The 19087-nt window shown below is 45.8% G+C and overlaps 1 protein-coding gene across 1 annotated transcript in view; it reads left to right on the top strand.

Annotated features, from left to right (window-relative positions):
* POLR1A (RNA polymerase I subunit A) overlaps positions 1-19087 on the top strand; it is a 257236-nt gene that overhangs the window by 198667 nt on the left and 39482 nt on the right. Inside the window, exons 32-33 of the mRNA XM_082267319.1 lie at positions 14474-14591; positions 15328-15492. Of these exons, the coding sequence (XP_082123445.1) occupies positions 14474-14591; positions 15328-15492 (283 nt within the window). The remainder of the gene's footprint in view (positions 1-14473; positions 14592-15327; positions 15493-19087) is intronic.

The following is a 19087-nucleotide window of genomic DNA, read 5'->3' as shown; positions in this document are numbered from 1 at the left end:
ATCAGACTGTGCCTATAACATTGGATGGATCATCTTCAGGGATGTCCAGTGCGCCTTCAATCGAACAATGCCACGGCCATGGCCTATGTCAATCACCAGGGGGGCACAAGAAGTGTCCTGGCAGCTCTGGAGGTAGCCAGCATTCTAAGGTGGGCAGAACGTTTTGTTCCAGCCCTCTCCGCCGTACACATTCCCGGAGTGAAAAACTGGCAGGCGGATTACCTCAGTCGGTAAGCGTTGGACCGAGGGGAGTGGTACCTTCATCCGGAGGTGTTTCAAAAGTTGTCTCTCTGGTAGGGCATCCCTGAGGTGGATCTGTTGGCGTCCCGGCTCAACAGAAAGGTGCAGAGGTTTGTGGCTCAACACCACAGATGCACTGGTGGCCCCGTGGGGGTCAGTGTTGTCTGATTTATGCCTTCCCACCTCTCAAGCTTTTGCCAAGACTTCTACACAGGATCGAGGCAAAAGGGAATTCCGGTCATCTTAGTGACCCCGGACTGGCCTCGCTGGGCTTGGTACGCCGATCTGGTGCGGCTGGATGGCGATGTTCCTTGGAAGCTTCCTCTCGGGGAGGATCTGCCTTCCCAAGGACCAATCCTCCATCCTGCTTCACAGTCCCTGGCTTTGACAGCTTGGTTGTTGAACGCCAGGTGCTGATGGATAGAGGCTTGTCTCAGTCGGTATTTCCAACGCTGTTGAAAGCTAGGAAATTCTACTGACATACATGGAAGAAGTGCATTGTGTGGTGCGAGCCTCTTGGGGTTCATCCTCGCTCTTTTGTCGGTGGCTCGGATCTTGACCTTCCTTCAATGGGGGGTTGAGCAGAAACTGGGTCAGGTGTCGGCCTTAGCGGTCTTCTTTTAACAGCCCTTGGCCACATACTCCTTGGTGCGTACTTTTCTTCAGGGAGTTAGGCACTTGACCCCTCCAGTGTGGTCTCTGTTGCCACCTTGGGGCCTCAATTTGGTGCTCTGTCCTCCAGAAGCCTCCTTTTTGAGAACCTTCAAGAGATTCCCCTGCTTACGCTGTCCCAGAAGGTGGCCTTTTTGGGGGCTTTCACATCAGCAAGCAGGATGTCGGAATTGGTGGCATTATCCTGTCATTTACCTTTCTTGGTGGTTCACAGTGATGAGGTGGTTTTCACCCCTGTCCATCGTTCGTTCTTTCCTCAGGTTGTCTCTGATTTTCATTTGAATGAAGACATTGTGTTGCCTCCCTGTGTCCCTGGCCTACATATCTGAAGGAAATTGCCTTGCATGACTTGGATGTGGTCCTGGCAATTGGAATGTACCTGGCAGTTACGGAGTCTTTCAGGAAGTCAGACTCCCTATTTGTGCTCAGGGATGGGCCTCAGAAAGGGTTGTCCGCTTCCTCTGCGATCATTTCCAAATGGTTCAGACAGCCGGTGATTCAGGCCTATTCCATCAAGGGTCAGGTTCCTCCTTTCCCTGTAAAGGTGCACTCTACTTGGGCGCTCAGTGCCTCCTGGGCCTTCTGTCATCAGGCATCGGTAACGCAGGTTTGCAAGGCAGCCACCTGGTCATCGGTGCACACTTTCACAAAGTTCTATAAAGTAGATGTGTTGGCATCTGTGGATGCTTCCTTTGGCCGCAAGGTTTTGCAGACTGCTGTTTAGAGGACTTGGTCCTCTTTGTGGGTGTATTGTTTTTTTCAGGTGAGCCCTAGTTGTTTTGGTTGAGCTCCTGTTTACCTGGTTGGCTATAATTTACCCTTGGGAGTTTTTTTTCGCTGTTCCCACCCCTCACGTTTAACACTGCTTTGGGACGTCCCAATGGTTAAGCTGATTAGGAGCTGTGTCCGTCAATGAATGAAAGAGAAAATGGGATTTTTGACTTACTGTAAAATCCATTTCTCTGATATTCATTGACAGAAACGGCACCCACCCTTCTGTGGAGTTTGAATTCTTCTGACACTGTTGGAACAAAACTGTGTACCTATAGCAGAGAGAGGGAGTATACCCCCTGGGACTGCCCATAGGTTTAGCCAGGCTTTTTTTTTCTACCTAGTGTGCTACTCCTGTAGAGGGCAGTATAACCCAGTGGTTAAGATCAGGAGCTGTGTCTTTCAATGAACATCAGAGAAATTAACTTTTTGACTATATACTAACTTTTTTTTAGATGCACCTGTATTTTTACATTATTATCACTCTATTCTATGTATTCATTATGAATACTGAGGTCCTTCTTCTCCATTATTAATTTGGTTTACCCTTCGCTGAACTCTTTCTACAGTGTAATTCAGCAAAGTCTTTCCTGAGGATCTGTGACCAAAGCTGAACTGCATTTTTGAGATGAGGCCAGTGTTTTGTAATGAGGAATAATTATTGATTTATCTCTGAAATGCATGTCCTTTGTAAATGCATGAGAGCATTTTGCTAGCTTTATTAGCTGTGGTTTGGATATTCATGCTCTTTTGTTAAGTCTGTGATCTACATGTACATCCAGATCCTTTTCAATCACTGATTCTCCCAGGGGAGCCCCTCCCGATGTGTATTTTGCATGTGTATTTTGGCACCCAAGCAAATAACTTTACATTTCCCAATATTGAACTTCATCTGCTTGTAATTCCAACCTTTTGTATCATTAAAATGGTTGTAAAAGTAAAAGTTTTTTTACCCTAATGCATTCTCTGGTTAAAAAAAAAAATCTTTCCATGTCAACTCCCCCAAAACCCCCTTAAATACCTACCAGAGCCCAATCTACATCCAGCGCTGTACCTGTCTTCAGTAGCGCTGCTCTTCTCTCCCCTCTTCTCACAGGAGGCTGTGAAGCAGGAGCCATTGCTAGTGTTACTCAAATTCTGTAAGCAGGGGGGTCGGGCTTAGCCACCCAGTGAGTTTCTGTATATAGACACACACAGTGCAGCTCAGGATTGAGCCCCCGCAAGTGCTTGCTATGGGGCACTCAGAGAAGAGGAGGAGCACCGGTGGGGGACCCTCGAAGGAGGATCAAGCTGTTCTGTGCAAAACCATTGCACAGAGCATGTAAGCTTAACATGAACATGTTGTTATTTAAAAAAAAAAAAGTAAAAGGGTTAACCTTTACAACTGCATTAAACTTGAAACAGCAATGACCCAAGACAGAACCCTGGGGTACATCACTCGCAATTTTATACCATTCAGAGAATGAGTGATTTATCACTACTCCCTGGGACCTTTTCATGTAACCAGTTTCTTATCCATGTACATAAAATTTCATCAACTCCAACAGACCTTTTTTATAGATTAAAAAGTTATGAAGAATAGTAACAAAAGCTTTAGCAAAGTCTAGATAAACTATGTCCACTAGACTTCCACCATATCGTTTCTCAGTTACATCCTCAATGAAGGGTAATAGGTTGGTCTGAGAACAACTGGTTTTCACTTATGATACCCTTATTGCAGATACATTTCTGAAAATAGTCTCTTACCATATCCTCAATTATATTTCAGCTACTGTTAGTCTTAGACTTACTAGTTTGTAGTTTTCTGGAACATCACTGAAGCAGCTGTTATAGGTATGATGTGCGGACACCTAGAGGTGTGCATACCTGCAGCCGCTCTTGTTGCCCTCTCCACATTTCAATAGTGCCTAAAGGGGAAAGCTTTGACAGTTCCTTCTGGCCCCCTGTATATTCCAGTTGCCTAGATGGGCTGCCCCAATGGCCAGTACACAAATGTGTGAGCAAAGTCTGTGACATACACATATTTCTTTGTGCTTGCATCACATGTTTATAATTCTGTTCCATGGTTAACTGCATATAAATCATTCACTGGCTTAAGTCCATGCCTGAATATTCACAATAATGCTAGATAGATGTAAATAGACCTTAGAGGAGGCTAACATTTCAGAACGAATTTATAAAGCTGGAGCATGACCTTACCATGGCCATACCACTGTAAATAGGGTGCCATAGAAAGGAGTTTTAAGCTGCCCGTTTTTATTTTGTAAATCCTTCTCATTTTTAAAGGATGGGAACTGTTGTTTTAAGGAGCACAGGGAGATCTTTAACATTTTAGGGTTTACTGCAACCCACAGGAGCATTGCACACTGGCAAACTGTAGGCATGTCTCGGATAAACCCTCCTACCAGCATACCTCAGTTTCTTTTTTTGTTTTTTTTGGTTATTAGTCTCCAAGGAGGATGGACGGCTTTTTTACAGCTCTGCTATGTTAAATCAAACTTTTTATTTTTCTTGAATCAAGACTATTTTCTACATTGCTGATGAAGCTTTATCTCCATTCTAGTAAATCGTAGTTGTAGAGTGGTCCAGGGGCTCCAAAGGCTCATTGGTGATTAGGCCAGTCGAGTCGAGCACCAGGAGCTACATCAAATATTTGAGTCACTGGGCACCTCTAATCCCTGCTCCCATTACTTTTTTGCTAAAGAAAGGGTTAACGTGGAGGGACTTAACACTGACGTAATTTGCTGAGCGCACTGTCTGGCATTCCGCACTCTCTATCACCAGACAGCATCTACCTGCTGCAAAGAGCCACAAGGAGACATCAATCTTTGATTTGCTCCTGCTGCCGACCTTTAGTGAATTTAGTCACCTCTGGCAATTTGACCATTAGTGTGGTGTTTCTCAACCTTTTTTAAGTCAAGAGACCCTTTAAAAATTATGGACAGACTCGAGGCACCCCATTCTAAAATGAAAAAGCCATTCTAATAGTTTTGTATAATGCGGCAGCATCCACAATTCCAAGTAGGACACCCAACGTTGGAGGTGATTTATTCTTCCAAATCAAGAAAAATATATCACAGCGCAAACAATAGTGGATCATATACAAAATAATTAAGGTTCTATTCAAAAAATTCATAAAGTGCACCGTGCAAATATGTGCAAAAAAGGGCTGGAGTGTAGATACCATGTAAACATATGCTAGGTAAATAAAGTGCCAGTCCAGATAAAATAGTTCTTTAAGATCTCAGTAGATGATAAGATATACTCATCACTTTCCGTAGACGGCGTGTGTCCCTGTGCATCCTGGGAGTTGTAGTCTGTATGTCCTGACCTCAGACTTTGCTGGTTGTAAGGTATCGGGGTATTTACATCTGTGGAGATACATTCGCCTTGGAGGAGTTGTGATAGTCGGTTCCTTACTAGGACATAAGCCTTGTCGATCTCTATAGCTATACAGCATAGGGGTCATCATTGTCCGGTAAGTGAACACCCAAAGGGGGAGGACCGGCACTTGCTCACAGCACCGCAAAAGATTGCATGTTTGTGCACTTTCTTCCTGGCACTCCAGCACTTTCGTGGGACACATTTTTGGGACTGTATATATCTTATCATCTACTGAGATCTTAAAGAACTATTTTATCTGGACTGGCACTTTATTTACTTAGCATATGTTTACATGGTATCTACACTCCAGCCCTTTTTTGCACATATTTGCACGGTGCACTTTATGAATTTTTTGAGTAGAACCTTAATTATTTTGTATATGATCCACTATTGTTTGCGCTGTGATATATTTTTCTTGCATTTGTGAATTTTGGGTTACCACTATTTATGAACAGCTGCATTCTAGAATTTTAATAATTAAAAATAGTTTTTCCACTGATCTTTGCGCTGTATTTGCACTGCATTCTTCCAAATCAAATACACTTTGCAAACTGGTACCGACTTAAGTATTTCAAAGTTTTTCTCCATTAGTCAGCTAATGTGACCCCGACGCTGATGAAGAAGAGCAGGGGGGGGGGGGGGGGTCGAACAAGGATGCTATATGCAGTCCACAGACAGCCTCCATATCAACTGATGATGCCATTGCTCGTTAGGATGCAGGTAGCTAGAAGGTTGTAATGGTGCACAATGAAATCCTGTGACTTAGGGTAACTAAAAAGGCAGCCTCTACTGACATGACCGTTGAAACCCTTTCCTGTCAAAATGCACTGTACTAGATGTGTGATTGCTGCTTGCATTTTTGGTATCAAGCAATGGTTTCCCAGATTTGCAAGGCTGCCGCCTGGTCTTCCGTTTACACGTTCTCAAAATTCTACCAGGTGGATGTTGTGGCCTCATCTGATGGTAACTTTGGGCGTAAGGTTTTTTTAGGTGGCCTTTTGGGCTGCAGGATGTACATAGTGCTCTGTTTTCTTGAGCATGTTGGCGGTTGTGATATTGCCTGCTCCTCAGTTGAGCTGCTTTTGAACATTCCGAAAGTTAGACTTCCCTAGTCCCTCAATGGACAAGAAACCAAAGAGGATATTTGTGCATGCCAAAAAAAGTCTTTTACATCCTTTGAGGGACACAGGTGTTCCACCCCTCTGTTTTTAAGATCATCTTCTCTGTATTTGTTTGCTACAAAATGGAGACATGCTGGTAGTGAGAAGGGTGATCCTGGGGTGATATGGAAAAATCAATCTTTTTCTGATATTACCTTTACGGTTTTCATTCTATTGCAATGTTGGAGATTCGATTGTGTATGCTGATAACATACTGTAGTCTGCAGAAATGCTGTTCAGAAAATATAGTTTGAATTCTGTGTTTATAGTTGATCGGTGAAGGAAAAAAAAAAAAAGTTGGTTGGCCATTTAGGGAGTGAAATATGGACCATGCTAGTAAATAAAATGCTGTGGAGGAGGAAGCTGTTCTTTTGAAAGTGTCCAATGTGGAGCCTACTCCAAGTTTTTACTGTATGTGCTCTTTTGTTTGACCACATCATTGCTAGCCCTTTCATTGGTCAGCATTTAAATATGTCAGAATGGGCACACAGCATTAGTAGTTAGCTGGCACATTTCGTTTTTAGTTCTCCAGTGCAAAGATTCAACTGCTGCTGTTCTTTCAAAGTGCCTAAAAGGGATTGACATTTTAATGAGCATGTCATTGTGTTGTGTGGTGTCTATGGATTTGGCTTCTAGAATGACCAAAAAGGACCCGATCCTCAGTGCCATCTTAAGATCATTAAAGGGCCCTGGGCAATGCAGTGCACTGGGGCCCTGCCTAAACAATTACCCACAGGAATAAAAAATGCAAATTATCGATAAGGCTATATTTATTGGTACAGCAGTGCCAGGCTAATGACAGCGTCTAAGTTCAGCAGCTGGGTCCGGTAAACACACACACAGACGAAAGTCAGACTCGACTGTCCTGTGTGTGCCTGCTCCCGTGGAGGTGGACAGGCATTCCTGCAGTTGTGGGCTCCCCCTCCATGGCCCAAGTGGCCTGACAGTAGTGTAGGGCCGACAGGTGCTTGCCACCTGCTAAGTGCGGCGGCGGGATGCACACGGGAATCGGGACTAATGCTTGGCTGGGGCTTGGTCTCTGGGCAAGTGCCCCCCCCCGGGCAAGTGGGGCCCCCGGGCAACTGCCCAGCGTGCCCATTCCGTAAGATGGCCCTGCCGATCCTGCCTCAGTTCTGTTCCCCAGTACTGTGCCTGTGTGAGAACTGACCATTCAGCGGTACCGTGTGCCAGCGATCAGTAACCCTTCCAATCATTTAGCAACTGTCATTATTGCTTTTTCATTTTCCAACCTTGTTGATTCCTTCAAAGTGAGAAGAGGGTGTGAAGTATAAACTGCACATGTGCCCCTTTTTTTAGCCAGGCGAGTTGTGGTAGAAACCATGACTGCTCTTGGACTCTGCAAGAAAAACATCTAAACGTAAGACTTTCACCCTTCTCTAGGTGCTATATATTAAATGGGCACAGCATATTGGTTAAGAGGCAGAAAATTACAGTTACAGCAGGTAAGAGAAAATCTCTGTGAAAGACTTAATACTGTTTTTTAAAATACCTTAACCATTTCACTGCCATACCATTTTTTTGTATTAGTTTTTTTTTTTACACCTTAAAATAATGCATTTTTTCCCCTGAAGTATACTTTTAACCACTAAAACATATTCTCTGAATGCAGAGACCCCATGAAATGCCAACAAAGTACAGAACTCAAAATTTTCTTTAAGCAACACTTTAACTCTAAATTGATGAACTCTAGAGGTTTTTAAAGTATAGCTATTGGTACATTTTACAGTATATGGCAGGGATCCTCAAACTAAGGCCCTGCAGCTGTTGCTGAACTACACATCCCATGAGGCATTGTAAAACTCTGACATTGACCGACATTACTAGGCATGATGGGAATTGTAGTTCCTGAACAACTGGAGGGCCGTAGTTTGAAGACCCCTGGTATATGGTAAACAACTTGCTTATCCCTGGGTGGGTTCCACGAATACATCGTCCTGGCACATAACAAGATGGAGCCTTCAGCGCTAGCCTCTTCCTTGCATTGGAAATCTTGTTTCCTGACGCAGAGACTGTATCAATTATCTCCTTGGGGAATTAGTCCCCGCGCCACCCCTTGTAGTTTTGTTGCCTTCAAAGCCTCTGTGATAGGAGCCCCGCTGCTGGAAATTGCGCCTCTACCAGTAGGAAGTGTACACATCACACAAGCAGTGATGTTGACACCCAAAAGGAAGAACTGCCGAATGTAAGCAAAGAAGAAAAGGAGGCCTGAAGGTCACATGACTGCGACTTGAAGTAACTAGGGCATTAGGTTTTTTTTTTTTTTTTTTACTATCAACTAGGGGTGGGGCAGAAGGGAGGATTTTTTTTCTTTGCCCAGAGTTGGGTTTAACTGAAATCCTAGGTGTGTATTTTTATGCACGTGTGTGGATGTTTTTTTTTTTTTTGGGGGGGGGGGGGGTTACATTAGATTTTCTTTAAAATAGTTTTCAATCTAGCTGTTTTGCTACCGTAAGAGGATTTACAAGTCACAAGATAACATTGAACAAGTGACCAGTTCTCTTTAAAGAGAAATCAAAGGTCTCCTCTTTATTTTGTGGTTTTTGTTGCAAAGCATTATACAAGGTCATTAGATCTTCTGCCCTGATTGATACGACTCATGTATTTCTGTCTACACACACAAATAGTGTCATTGGGCATCTGGCATAGGTGTTTGGTTTCCATGTGACTGGAGCTCTTCTGCCAGCTTTTATGTTTTTTTGGTCAGGCTGGAAAAAAAAGATATTCTGAACAAAAACAAACTTCTCTAAAACCCATTGAAGGACACAGGATTCAAGAGCTTTGTCACACTGCTGCCAAAGAGAGAATTCAACAATAGCAACAGCAATAGATTTTTTTCCTCTTTTTTTTTTATTATTTTATGTTCCTGCGAGAACTACAATCAACTGCTGGACTGGGCGATTGACTGGGTATTCTAGATTCTTCCGGTCTCCCCAGTCCGGCCAGCGAGCACGTGCTCTGCGCTAGGTCGGCCGCAACATAGCCCCGCTGGCCTGCGAGTTAAACGTCTTGCGAGGACGCATATGACCTGGTCCAGGCCTGAGTCGCAGCGTGCCTCCTGGCCCGCAGCACCCCCATTCTGATAAAGAGGTGGTCTGCCTGGAGCAGTGCCCACCAGGTTCCATGTCATGGTAAGTAATGTCCCCCCTTCCCTGGTGGCCTTTTGGGGTGGACGTGGGCTCCTCCCTGGGACGGTCAGACCCCTGTGTCCCCCCCCCTCTCCAACACAGCGTCCCCTCCCAAATGTCAGGGTCCCTTGTGGACCATCCCCCATCTACCCACACCTAGCTCCCCCTCCTTACCCCCCTCCCCGGGGGTGACCATACCTGTTAAGGTTAACCTTTTAGGTAAGTCGAGCGGGCGATGGGGGCGCCGGCGGCGGCAGATCGTGCATTATTTTTAGGGGGAGTTGTCCTGGTGGGGGCTCCTGGAAGGGCCCCCCTTTACTGAAAAACCTTTTCCCAGGGTTTCATGTGGGTCCTGGGAGCGGTGTGGAGCCGCCATTTTTTTTGCGGATGGTTGGCTGTAATATGGGTGGCCATGTTTGTGTAGTCCGGGGGCCATTTTCTTGTGGTTTCCTATTAGAGTGGCTGCCATGTTTTTGGAGCCTTGTGGGCGGTGATGTAGCGGTGCACCACTAGTGCTGACTCCTGGACTTCCTCTTTCTCTCTGATTGCCCCATGGTGTACAGCATCCAAAGCTCTGCTCTGTGATAACCAGGGGTGGTGAGTTCCTGTGGGTGCCTTGGGGCTCTCCCTCTCTCCGCTATAGCAGCGGTTAAGTTGTGTTCGGACCTGTGGTGCCGCTAGCATGACGGCGGGGGGTCACTTGGCAGTGTTTTTTTCTCACTTTGCCTGTGTGATTCCATGGTTAACATGGAGTCCCTGGAGCAAATTTCACCCTGTAACCTCAGAGGCGACGGGCCCTTCTGGATCCCAGTCACCCTGTCTGCAATGGCGGTGGCTCTGGAGTCCTTCGAGTCCAAGGTTGATATGGTCTTGCAAAAATGGACCAGCAAAAAGCGTCCACCTCCTTCACCTGCCTCTGTCTCCTCAGATTCTGAGTCTGATCTGGCCGCCACAGATGGGAGTCACCCTGCTGGGTCTGCGTCCACGCACCCTGAGTGCTCTGATAGTGAGGATGATCCCTCTTCTACTGCAGCTGCGCATGAAAAAGCCCTGGTGGATGCACTGATTGTATCAGTGTGGGAAATTTTTTAAAAATGGAGGATGCAGGTGCGGCTGCATCGGAGGCGCCGGTCACCTTTGGTACCCGAAAATCCTCAAGTGGTAAAGGTTTTTCCTTTTCCCGTCTATTTTGACAAAATTGTCGTGAGTCAGTGGGATTGCCCTAAACAGGATGTGGATGTACCTAAGCATTTCGCTAGAAGGTACCCCTTTGAGGAGTCCCTGTTTAAAAAAGTGGACGGTCCCACCTGTAGTGGATTCTCAGGTTTCCAGGTTGAACAAATCCACTGTAATTCCAGTGGAGGATTCTCCAGCTTTTAAGGACCCTTTTGATAAAAAAAACGGACACCTTGGTCCGGCACATGTTTACTATGGCCGGAGTTCACCATCGCCTTGGTGTCCCAGACCTTGACGGTGTGGGCAGACCAGTTGGTCCAGGGGTTACCATTTTATCCGTCATGCCTCTCTGAATGCGGCTCCCTTAGTTTCTAGGTGGTCCTTGACAGCAGTGGTCCTTCGGCGCATGATATGGCTGAAATGCTGGTCTGCAGACCAAGCTTCCAAGAAGACCTCATCGGATCTCTCCTTTATGGGGGATTGCCTGTTTGGGTCTTCCCTGGATGAAATCATTAAGAGAGTCACAGGATAGAAGAGTACTCTCCTCCCACAGGCTCCCAGGGGCAAGAAATCTTGTCGCAGATGTGGTCCTTTTTCTCGGCTCATAAGCGGCTTTTTCGCCCCCCCCCCCCCCCCCCCCAGGGTCTCAAGACAAAGGATCCAAATCCATTAGGACCGTCTCCAGAGGACCTGGCCTGGTAAGCCAAGAGCATGTCCTTCCAGACCTGCAGACAAGCCCTCTTCGGCCTAAAGTGGCGCCCTCACCGGTATCTGGGGTGGGGGGATGTCTTCGTTTTTTTTTTTTTCTGGACCCGTGGACCTCCCTGATTCAAAACAGGTGGGTCTACGAGCTGATTTGGTCTCATCCAGAGAGGTATTTCCTTGCAACCTGCCTTTGTTCCCAGACCGCCTGCGTGGTCTCTTCGGGGACCGTACAAGATTTGCTACTACAAGGGATAATTGTACCGGTTCCAAACTCAGAACATTTTCAGGGTTTTTATTCAAACCTGTTTACAGTTCCTCTGGAAGGAAGGCAAAGTTTTGTCCAATCCTGAACCTCAAAGCCCTTTGTGCGGGTACAGACGTTCCGGATGGAGTCCATTCGTACTGTAGTGGCATCCCTTCATCAAGGGGATCTTCTGGCCTTTATCAATATCAAGGACTCTTACCTCCATATCCTGATATATGTTGGGCATCAGCGCTTCCTCCGCTTTGCGATGGGCAAGGAGCATTATCAATTTGTGGTGTTACCCTTTGGTCTCACCTCTGTTTCTCGGGTATTCACAATGTTAGCATTGTTGCAACAGTGGGGGATTGCGGTACTGGGGTACCTGGACGTGGACAATCTTCTTCTGCGAGCAGAATCTCGGACTGCTCTAAAGGACAACCTATACATCACTGTGTGGATTCTGCAGGAGTTTGGTTGGACGTTGAATTTCCAGAAGTATGCTCTGGTTCCATCCACCAAGTTGGACTATCTGGGTCTGACTCTGGAATCGGCCTCAGCCAGACTGTTTCTTCCGCTGAGAAGCTCCAGGATGCCATTCGACTTCTGTTGTCCAGCAGTCGATCGTCTCTCAGGACTTGCATGCGGGTGCTGGACCTGATGGTGTCTACCTTCATGGCGGTTTTGTTTGCCCAGTTCCACATGAGACCTCTGCAGATAGATTCTTGCCAAGTGAATCCAGTCTCTATACAATCTGATTCTGCTGAGCCGGGGTACGAGAGGGTTTGCTTCGCTCTCCGGCTCTTTGACAGGGAAAATCCTTTCTTCCCCTGTACTGGACAGTGGTCACCACGGATGCCAGCCTGTCTGGGGGGTTGTCTTGGGCACGGAATGTGCTCAGGGGGTTTATACTCTGGAGGAATCCAGACTACCGATCAATGTACTTAAACTTAAGACGATTAGACTTTGTCTGGCCCATTGGAGGGTTCGTCTTCAGCGATGTCCGGTAAGGATCTAATTGGACAATGCCAAGGCCTTGGCATATGTCAATCACCAAGGGGGCACAAAAAGTGTCCTAGTGGCTCGGGAAGTAGCCGGCATTTCAAGGTGGGCGAAACGTTTGGTTCCAGCTCTCTGCTGTGGATATTCCAGGGGTGGAAATTTTGAACAGTGCCTGGCCTTGGATACCATCAAGGGCCAGGTTTCAGCCTTTGTGATTTTCTTTCAACGTCCTTTGGCTACGCATTCCTTGGTTCGCACCTTTGTTCAGGGGGTTTGCCACTTTGCTCCACCTGTGCGCTCTCCATTGCCTCCGTGGGATCTCAGTTTGTTATTGATGTTAGATCTCTGAACAATCTAGTTGTGCCAAAGTTACTGTACAAGAAAGACCTTTAACCTCCCCCCATCCGCGCTACAGCCTATATACGGCTGCAGCGCGGACTTGAATTTTCGGGAGGCCGTTTTTAAACGGCCTCCCAGAGACACGCCCCCCGCGCGCTCTCGCAAGCGCGCATCGGGGGAAATCTGTGTCGGCCGTGTCACAGATCGTGGTGAATGGCCAATCACAGCGGCCATTCACCACGTGATCGGGCCGTCCAATGAGCGATGATCTCATATGTAAACATATGAGATCCTCTCATCGCCGGCGCTCCTTCCTCACACAGAGCCTGCAGTGTGAGGAAGGAGGGGGAGCCTCACAGCGCCGGGGACACACAGGAATGTAATCAGGGCACTGATCACCAGTGCTCTGATTACTAAAGGTAAAAACATACACACAGTGCCCCCCCATCAGTGCCCACAGTGCCCCCCATCAATGCCCACAATCAGTGCCCATAGTGCTGCCAGTCAGTGCCCATCAGTGCCTGCTCATCTAGGCACTGATGAGCACTGACTGGCAGCACTATGGGCACTGATGGTTCTGCCCAACAGTGCCGCTCATCAGTGCCACCCGTCAGTGTCCAATGCCATCCGCCAGTGCCCATCAGTGCCGCCTATCAGTGCCGCCCGTCAGTGCCGCCTCTCAGTGCCCAGCAGTGCCACCTCTCAGTGCCCAGCAGTGCCACCTCTCAGTGCCCAGCAATGCCGCCTATCAGTGCTCATCAGTGCCGCCTATCAGTGCTCATCAGTGCCGCCTATCAGTGCTCATCAGTGCCGCCTATCAGTGCCGCCTATCAATGCCGCCTATCAGTGCTCATCAGTGCGGCATATTAGTACCTCCTCATCAGTGCCCATAAGTGTCACCACATCAGTGCCCATCAGTGCAGCCTATCAGTGCCGCCTCATCAGCGCACATCAGTGAAGGAGAAAAAATTATTTTCAAAATTTACTCGCAGAAAATAAGAAAAACTTTTTTTTTTTTTCAAAATTTTCTGTCTTTATTCTTTTTTTTTTTGTAAAAAATAAAAAACCCAGAGGTGATTAAATACCACCAAAAGAAAGCTCTATTTGTGTGAAAAAAATGATAAAAATGTCATATGGGTACAGTGTAGCATGACCACGCAATTGTCATTCAAAGTGTGACAGCGCTGAAAGCTGATAATTGGCCTGGATGGGAAGGGGGTTTAAGTGCACAGTAGGCAAGTGGTTAAGTGACCGGATCTCAAATTGCAGCTACTAACCTCGGTGTTGAACATTCCTTGAAATCAGTTGATCATTATGTAGTCAACATTTTGAATTTGCTGTGTTCTTTGCACCACCCCAAATATATTTTTTTCAAAAGACTAAAATTTTACTTTTTTTTTTTTTTATTTTTTGCCACCAAATAACATTTTAGGTTTATAAAAAAAAAAAAAAGAAAATGCCTTTGATGTTTATAACATCCAATCAGAATACTCCTTTAATTTGTTACTGTTAGATAAAGTGAAAACTAAAATTCAGTTGGTTGATATGCATATTACTCCCACTTTAGTTCCCTAATGTGTTGCTTGTTGTCTTGGAAGTTACATGGAGCTAATTTCTTTTTTTTTTTTCCTTTTCAGATACTAGACCTGAAACGGTTGTATTCAAATGACATTCATGCAATGGCAAATACATACGGCATAGAGGCTGCTTTGAGGGTAGTCGAAAAAGAAATTAAAGACGTGTTTGCTGTTTATGGTAAGTAAATATGATCTTGGTAAGCCAATTTGCTTTGGGCAAGTGTGACCGTTCTTTCCTTGGCAACCAGGTTCCCATTTTCTTTCTTGCATACTACAAATTGAGTAAACAATTGGCTGCTGGTTCTTTCTTTTTTTTTTTAACAAACACGTTATACTTCCTCTGTGCAGTTGGTTTTGCACAGAGCAGCCTGGATCCTCCTCTTCTTGGGTCCCTCTTCGCTGCTCCTGGCCCCTTCCTCCTGTCAAGTGCCCTCACAGCAAGGAACTTGCTATGGGGGCACCTGAGCCGAGCTGCAGCTCCATGTGTCCATTCAGACACAGAGCTGCTGTTCGGCCCACCCCCTCTCTCTCTCCTGATTGGCTAACTGAATTTGACAGCAGCGGGAGCCAGTGGGGAGAGGAGGGAGAGTCCTGGACCGGCCGAGGGACTCGTGGACATTGCTGAATAGAAAAGGGGCTCAGGTAAGTATTAGGGGTGCTGCTGTGCACCACGCTGCTGTTTCAGCCAATGAGGAGGGGATTTCTGAGCAGCTGACACACTGGGGCTCAGGTAAGCACTGGGGGGGGGGGGGGGGGGTGCGGCTGCTACACACAGAAGGCTTTTTATCTTAATGCATAGAATGCATTAAGATTAAAAAAAAAAAACGTTCTGACTTTACAACTCCTTTTAATGCAACCTTGTTTTCCCGCATTCTTACCCATCTGTTATCTGTTTTTTTTTTTGTTCTGTCTAGGTATTGAGGTGGACCCTCGTCACCTCTCCCTTGTGGCAGATTACATGTGCTTTGAAGGAACGTATCGTCCCCTAAATCGCTACGGCATGCAGTCAAGCTCCTCCCCTTTCCAGCAGATGACCTTTGAGACCAGCTACAAATTCCTGAAGGATGCTACCATGGCGGGTAATTATATTTTGTAGATCTGTATAGCACCAACAAACCACAGAACCTTAAAGAATAAATAAATATGAGCTGAGACAATATTATTATGGTTTGGCCATAGAAACTTTCAATCTATTTGGAAGAGATGCTAGTTGATGGCAGTGAAGTGATGAGGTGACATTTGGGCAAATCAGAATTTTCAAAAGCAAAATAGGGGTTACCTGGTGCTTCAAAAGACTTTGAGGCTCAGTTAGTTCATATGGCAGGTACATGCAGTTAGGGATAGATGAGCAACCCTGGACACACAGATGCATCCTGGCTCTAACACCTGTCCCTAAGAAGCATGTAACACCTAGTGGCATGTCATCGGGAGGCGGTGGCGTCCTGATGATGTCACAGGAAAACATGATGGCACCAGACCTGATCAGTGACTACAGAGAAGTGGATCCCAGCTGGACAATGCTGGATCCACTGGGTGGGTAAGTATCTGAAATGTGCAGGACTCAGCATAAGGGAAGCAGGGAATAAAAAAAGAAATAAATGGAGGGGGAGTTCTTTTTTAAATGCGAACAGTGGAGGTGGGCAAGCAAATTGGTACACAAGACATCATGTATAGTTAAGTAACAGTAAGTGATGTCCATATCTGTGTGGATTGTATAGTTACATGTCAGTAAAATATAATAGTATAATATTAAGTTGCCCTTTGTATTAGCAGCTGTGTCACAAAGTTAGGGTCCATTTGTCGCTAGTAATGATGTAATAATAACTTGCCTGTTAAAGTTCAAGAGCCATTCCAAAACACACCCTCTGCGCACACTTTGCTGTCTTTCTCAAAAAATAATAAAGTGAGAGGTTTCTTGTGGACACCAATTTCATTCAAACCAGCCTTTAGTTGTTACTAAACCCAGGAGCCTGCATTCACTATATCTGGTCTCACACAGTACACAGAACATGGAAATGCAATAGTTTTATTAAATATAAACTGCTAAATACCTTTTCTCATCAGCAGCTAGAGCAATATTGTGACTTCTTTAGTGTCTGCTTAAAGCTTGTAGGGGTGTTCATTCTGCTATGACGGTCCTAGACGGCTCCAGCACCCCTGACCCTCTGTCTGGACAGTGCTGATTGGCCCTGTGCTGATTACATGCACTCTCCCAAGAAAAAACTCTCTATCAGTACATACATACATGAGCATGTGCAGCTTTTCCCCAAGCCTCTGTTCTATCATGAGATGGCTTGGGGACAATAGAAAAAGGGGAGGAGCAGAGAAGAGGGGATAAAACAGCCTTTTTACACAATGTGGAGGATTAACTCCTTAGGTTTCACAGTGAGTATAACAAGCATGCTTTACTGCATACACACTGTTGTGGGTTTAGTAACACTTTAAAAGTTTATCCCCTTAGCGCTGACAGAACGCAAATATGTGGCCTCGGTTTTACTGGGTTGTACCGGGGTGATGCCTGCAGCTGGAGGCATCACCTCTGTACTGATGTTTAGAGCCGACAGTCGGCTTTCTTGTAATGACAACTGATGCGGCTCAACAGCCACTCGGCTGTCATTACAAGGAGCGCGAGGGGACAAACCCCCCTCCCCCACCTTCCGCGGCTTGCCCGTGTCTCCTGTCCCACTGGGGGACCTGAGCGACCAGCCGATACACCCACCGGCTGGTGGAAGACCCGGACAAAGCTGCATTTGGCTCTGATCAGGTCTCTGATTTGTAAAAACCCAGAAGCGATGTCATGACACCACTTCCGGGTACTGAAGCCTTAAAGGTGGCGGATTAAAAAAAAAATGACAGCATTCAAAACAGCCAAACTTGGCGTTTTGAATGCTTTGAAGTGCAGAGGAGGGATTTGGGGTGTTCGTTCCTTGTGACCAAAAAGTTTTTTTTTTTTTAAAAAAGAAAAGAATAGTTTAAAAATAAAAAAAAATAAAATAGGAAAAAAAAAAATATTTTAAGCGCCCCGTTCCTCTGTGCACAGAACCGAACGCATACTTAAGTCGCGTCCGTATATGAAAACGCTGTTCAAATCACACATGTGAGGTATCGCCAAGATTGTTGGAGTGAGAGCAATAATTCCAGCACAAGACCTCCTCTATAACTCTAAACAGGTAACCGTTAATATCTTTTAAAGCGTCGCATATGAAGATTTTTAGGTACCGAAGTTTGTCGCCTTCCACGAGTGTGTGCAATTTTAAAGCATGACATGTTGGGTATCTATTTACTCGGTGTAACATACCGTGTGACATAAAATATTGCAACAATCGCCGTTTTATTCTCTAAGGTCTCTGTTAAAAAGATATATATAATGTTTGGGGGTTCTAAGTCATTTTCAATCAAAAAATACTGATTTTAAGCAACAAATGTCAGAAAAAGGCTTAGGGGTTAAATTAGGTTTGTAATACTTTAGTGACAGGGAAAGGAAGCTGACCCACCCATTTGGTGTGTGAGAAGCTCTTTGGAATTTGGCTTTAGTGGATTAAATAGAACTCAGATTAAGGTAAAGTAAGTGGATTTATTGATTTTACCACCGATAAAGAGAATTCTACAAACTGCATCAGTAAATGGGTAGGCTGAGAACAAAGGATTATTCAGCAGCAATAAGCTCCCTGCAGCTGATCTTTGCAAATTAAGGCTACATTCACACCTGAGCGTAGCGTTTTTCGCGCGTTTTTTACCGCGATTTTTGTGGCGTTTTTTACCGCGATTTTTACCGCGATTTTTGTGCAGGCGTTTTTAGATTGAATAGAGATCAATGGAAAACGCCTGTAATCTGCCCAAAAAGAAGCTCATGTACTTTTTTGAGCGTTGGGCGTTTTGTATACAGCGTCAAAACGCTCAGATGTGAACAGGGGCCATTGAAATGAATAGGATTTGTCTTGTTGGGCGTTTTGAGAGCTGATCCTAGAGCAGAAAAACGCCCCAAAACGCCTAGATGTGAACGGAGCCTTAAGCAGATCTCCACCCCCCCTCCCCCTTTCTTTTTCAACCCCTGCTAACCTGGTTGCGGGTCACATCTAAGGTACTCGCCTGTCCAGCAGATTCAGCATTGTCCTGCTGAGATACGCTTCTTTTCTGCCCCCCATTCTGTCCCGTGCCGCCATTTCCTTCAGTGACAACCTCAAGAAGCTGCCTTGGGTTTAGCCGGCGACTTCCCGTTGAGGTACTGCCTGGCCCTATTATCCTTTCTCAATGAAAGACTTTGCTCCTGGGATATGTGTCGTACATATCCTAGAAAGCACAGCAGGCAAAGTGCATGTGATTCGCCTAGGCTCATTTTGTGCATGGGGGAGAAGGCCAGAGGGTTTTCATTTAAAAAAAAAAAAAAGCTAAATTTGCACAGGGACGGGCTAGAGGGGAGGCAACATCAACACCCTGTTGAGGGAAAGATCTGCTTTAATGATGCCTTGTTCTGCTTTGTCGGTGTTGAAGCATCCATCTTGGTAGAAGCAGGGCTTTTCCTTCTTGTGTCATTGTTTCCAGCATGGAGAACGGTGAGCAGCACAGTAGCGACCTCATTAATCTCACTCTAAATCTCCTGAGACAGCAGTGCCTTATATCTCACACTGCCCATACACAGCAATGAGGCTGTAGGCACAATAACATATCGGAACG

The sequence above is a fragment of the Pelophylax lessonae genome (assembly GCF_965119305.1).
Source record: "Pelophylax lessonae genome assembly, chromosome: 1".
NCBI lineage: Eukaryota > Metazoa > Chordata > Amphibia > Anura > Ranidae > Pelophylax > Pelophylax lessonae.
The sequence above is the reverse complement of the archived record's forward strand: the minus strand, read 5'-3'. Positions and strand labels throughout refer to the sequence as shown.